The 4569-nt window shown below is 34.8% G+C and overlaps 1 protein-coding gene across 1 annotated transcript; it reads left to right on the top strand.

The window, feature by feature from the left end:
- Positions 1–1371: 1371 nt before the first annotated feature.
- LOC137826042 (uncharacterized) lies at positions 1372–4299 on the top strand. Its single transcript, XM_068631884.2, has 2 exons — positions 1372–2434; positions 2811–4299. The coding sequence occupies exons 1-2, from the start codon at positions 1721–1723 to the stop codon at positions 4092–4094; spliced, it is 1998 nt and encodes a 665-aa protein (XP_068487985.2). The 5' UTR covers positions 1372–1720; the 3' UTR covers positions 4095–4299.
- The last annotated feature ends 270 nt before the right edge of the window (positions 4300–4569 follow it).

The following is a 4569-nucleotide window of genomic DNA, read 5'->3' as shown; positions in this document are numbered from 1 at the left end:
AAATAATGTTGATTACAATTCTTCCGAAAAATCTATCAAGGTTATTTTTAATCATTTTTCTCTCATATTTTATCCCTTTAAAAATATTAATATTTTGTTATATTTTAGGATTTTCAAACATTCGTATATAAGTACAAAATCTTAATTCAAATTTAATTTATTTATTAAATACTTTTTTTCAAATTTAATTGTCCATGACTTTATTTTGGTTTCGAAATATTATTTTGTAGTTTTTTTTTAATGCGTAACATTTTTCATGACGCTTAAAAAGTTGCATGAATTTTAAAACTCTACTTTCTAATTTTTCCATATTTTAATCATTTACTCCTTCATATATTTTTCATTTCATTTCAGTATTGAATTTTATGTAGACTAATGATTTTTTTGAAAAACCACAATGTTGATCAATGTTAAGTAAAACGTTTTCCAACTACTATCGGTAAAAAACAATATTATTCAATACTAATTTTTTCCTAATTAATATTAAAAAATCCTAACAATGAAAAAGGTTGATGTCGTTGATAAGAAAATCCAAACAAACATCAAGAAAAAATAACTAACCCAATGGAAAAAAAATCTAATTCACATATAAAAAAATAGTCTTCTCATCAAGAAAATTTGTCGAGTGAGAAATAAAAGGAATCATGACAAATTTAAATCAAAACACAACTCAACATGGATTAAGAAATAACCTCAACCTACATTCTTCAAACAATAAAAGTAACTGAGGTTTGATGAAAAACAATTTTGAATGATATCAAAATTAAAAAAAGATGTATGATATTTGTTAAAAAAAACGTTAATATTGATCAAGAAAACTCTCATGATTACAAAATAACTTTTGACTTATTTTAGCAATAAAATAATCTCAATAATACCGACAAAAAGATAAATATGATTAATTTTAGCTCAAAAAAATCTTTGTCAATATTTGGCTAAGCACACAATATCTTGATCTTACTTAAACTGATCACTCCCTAACTAAAATTTAGTTAAGAAAAAAATATAAGAAAATTTATTTAGTTAAGAAAAAACTATAATTTGAAAGTACGGAAATCTTGAAATTCTTACTTTTTTTTTTCTATGTCCAATTTGAAAGTCTCTACTTTTTGAGAAATCCAATTATTATTGTAAAATTTTAGAATTTTAATTTCTTTTAAAATTATTTGACCAAGCAACATCGTTTATTATAAAACATATCGAACTCTTTGTAAAAGTAAATTATCTTTTAAAAGAACAGAAAATAATTTTAATATTTTTTATTAAGAAAACATTATAAATTTTCGTGGCGTGGAACTTAGTTTAAGGAGACTTTCTCATCAACATGATATTCATCATATTTAATTAAGCATGTTGTAAAGGGAATATTCAGAAAGTTAAGTGCTTACTTTAGTAGTTACTTCTCCCGTCTTCTTCAGTCACTCTCTAAATTTCTGGCATGTGGGCTTCTGCTCCCCTTTTACTCTCTTTCATACACGGTTGTCAATTATCATATTTCCCTCTGAGCTTTCTTTAGTTGCTCCATCACCCTCACACAGATCCAGCTTCTTCTTTTCAGAAAAACCCATCTTAATTATTATCACTGTATTCTCCTGCTACTCTTGGCCTAAACTAAGTTAAATGGTTTCCCTTTCACTGTGAGATTCAGCTGATTTGGTTTCTTCTTCCCAGCTACTTTTGTTGAGGTTGTTACTTTTGAGAAGTGCTTTAAATTTCCACAATGGCAACTACATATTTCCCCCTCAGGTGGGAGAGCACTGGGGATCAATGGTGGTATGCATCCCCAATAGATTGTGCTGCTGCAAATGGACACTATGACTTGGTTCATGAGCTTCTTAAAATTGACAACAACCACCTTTTCAAGCTCACCTCATTGCGCAGAATTCGCCGCCTTGAAGTTGTGTGGGACGATGAAGAACAGTTCAACGATGTTGCAAAGTGCCGTTCACAGGTGGCACAGAAGTTGCTTCTTGAGTGTGAGTCAAGGAAAGGGAAGAACAAGAACTCTCTCATCCGTGCAGGGTATGGAGGGTGGCTATTGTACACTGCTGCATCAGCTGGGGACTTGAGTTTTGTGCAACAACTTCTTGAGAGGAACCCTTTGTTGGTGTTCGGAGAGGGGGAGTATAATGTCACTGATATCTTTTATGCTGCTTCCAGGGGCAAGAATTGTGAGGTTTTTAGGCAGGTTTTTGATTTTGCAGTTTCTCCAAGGTTTGTCACAGGAAAAGGTGGGGTTTTGGAGGAGCATGTTGGGGATATTCCTCCTGTTTACAAGTGGGAGATGAGCAATAGGGCTGTCCATGCCGCTGCTAGAGGGGGCAGTGTGGAGATTTTGGAGGAGTTTCTTGCTAATTGCTCTGATGTGTTGGCTTATAGAGATGCTCAGGGCTCTACTATATTGCATTCTGCTGCAGGCAGAGGGCAGGTTGAGGTGAGATTCTCAGATTTTATTCTCTTCAAAGTTGATATTTTTAATTAATGCTCCATTTCTATGCATCAAAACGGTACTACTTGTCTAGAGTGCTGTTTTCTTTAACTTCCTTTCAAGAATTTCAGCATAGTTTTGTTGCCAAATAGGGAAACATAGAGCTTTAGTCCTTAAAATTATGTATACATTGAATGTTTTATTCCCTAAAATTTGTCAATAGTCACTTCCATGACTTTGTCATTTGTTAGTACTTTTCTTCTTCGTTTTTGACTAATGTCAAGGACTAGTGAATGATGTTTTCTAATACTTTTACATTTTAATCGTATCATTTGTTGTGTTGGTTTTACATTATATCAAACTCTTCATGGCACTTATGCAGGTGGTTAAATATCTCACATCATCCTTTGACATAATAAACTCCACAGACCATCAGGGAAACGCTGCTCTGCATGTGGCTGCTTACAGGGGCCAATTAGCTGCATTTGAGGCTCTAGTTTCCGCATCTCCTGCATTGGTTTATCAGAGAAACAATGCGGGAGACACTTTCCTTCATAAAGCTGTGTCTGGTTTTCAGTCTACCTCATTCAGAAGGTTGGACAGACAGGTTGAACTTTTGAGGCAGTTAGTAAGTTGCAAAAAATTTCACATAGAGGAAGTCATCAATGTAAAGAACACTGATGGAAGAACTGCACTACATATTGCCACAATGGGTAAAATCCACACTGATCTTGTTATGCTCCTGATGACTGCTCCATCAATCAATGTGAATGTGAGTGATATTAATGGCATGACCCCACTTGATTACCTTAAGCAAAGTCCAAACACAGCAGCATCAAATGTACTGATCAGGAAGCTGGTTGCAGCTGGGGGAATGTTCCACAATCAAGGCTATAATTCAAGAAAAGCCATAGCTTCACACATGAAAATGCATAGTATTGGAGGCAGTCCTGGAACATCATTTAGAATCTCAGACACTCAGATGTTTTTGTACACAGGAATTGAGAATGCATCAGATGCTAGTACGGATCAGGGAAGTGCAGGAATGAGTTCATCTTCATCGGACCATACTGCATATGAATCAGCAGCAGAGAACAGACCCTCAACAACAAGCATAAGGCCATCGGTGGCTGCCGGGTTGAAACGAGTCCTTCAGTGGCCACTGGTGAAGGACAAGAAAGGTGAGGAGATCAGAAAATCAATGGATGAGGGTTCAGTGGACTCATGCAGAAAATGGGACATCACAGATCAAATTCCAACTCCACTAAGACAAAAGTTCTTTAGGCATTCAGCGCTTCAAAACAACAAAAGGAACCTATCTGTAAGGAGTTACCAGTCAAGTCCAAATGCTAAGAAGAGATTTGCTTCAGAACTAGTACATGTGAAGGTTTCAAGAAGATCAAGATCTAGCTCATTTTCTATATCATCATTGTCATCACCTAGATCCATAGATAAGCAAAAGGGTTTTTGTGTTGACAATGATGTTGCTGGACCATCTCGCACAAGTCACCAAAATGACAAATCAACAAATTCAGGGAAAAAAGCTTCTGTTAGCAAAAAGCTAAGGGGCCATTATTTCTGTTTTTCAAAAGCCTCAGTAGACAGGGAACAAGAAAGCCATTGTTACAAGGACCATGATGTTTTTGTGGGTGGCCTAATTGGATGAAATAAGCTTATTTCTGAACTGCTTATTGTCAAATACATAAGAGCAAAAAGTCCTTCTGTTTGATACGAGGGCTTCTAGTGCAATAATTGTTTGCAAGTTTTATAGATAGTAGTATGTGATGAATTAAGTTCCGTTCATCCTCAGCTCTACTTGTTATCGAATTACTCCTTTGTTAAAATGTGATTTTTCTCATATTGGCATCAAATCAACCATGTTCCGTGTGTACAGTGAGAATTTCTGTTGCACATACAATGTGCTTATTTTGCACGTTCGAAAACAAGGTGAAGGTTTATGAGAATAACTATTAATCACGTCAGAATAGATAGACAGGAGTAAGAGTGAGTAGATTTAACGTGATCGTATGACGTTTAAGCTGCACTCTATAAAATACTAATATTTGAATGCGTATGTTTTTAATGTTCTAATTCAATATCATAACCATAGGTTAGTAGATAAATTTTGTCTGAATATCCTG

This window comes from Phaseolus vulgaris, chromosome 8 (genome assembly GCF_051622355.1).
Source record: "Phaseolus vulgaris cultivar YP4 chromosome 8, ASM5162235v1, whole genome shotgun sequence".
Taxonomy (NCBI): Eukaryota; Viridiplantae; Streptophyta; class Magnoliopsida; order Fabales; family Fabaceae; genus Phaseolus; species Phaseolus vulgaris.
The sequence above is the reverse complement of the archived record's forward strand: the minus strand, read 5'-3'. Positions and strand labels throughout refer to the sequence as shown.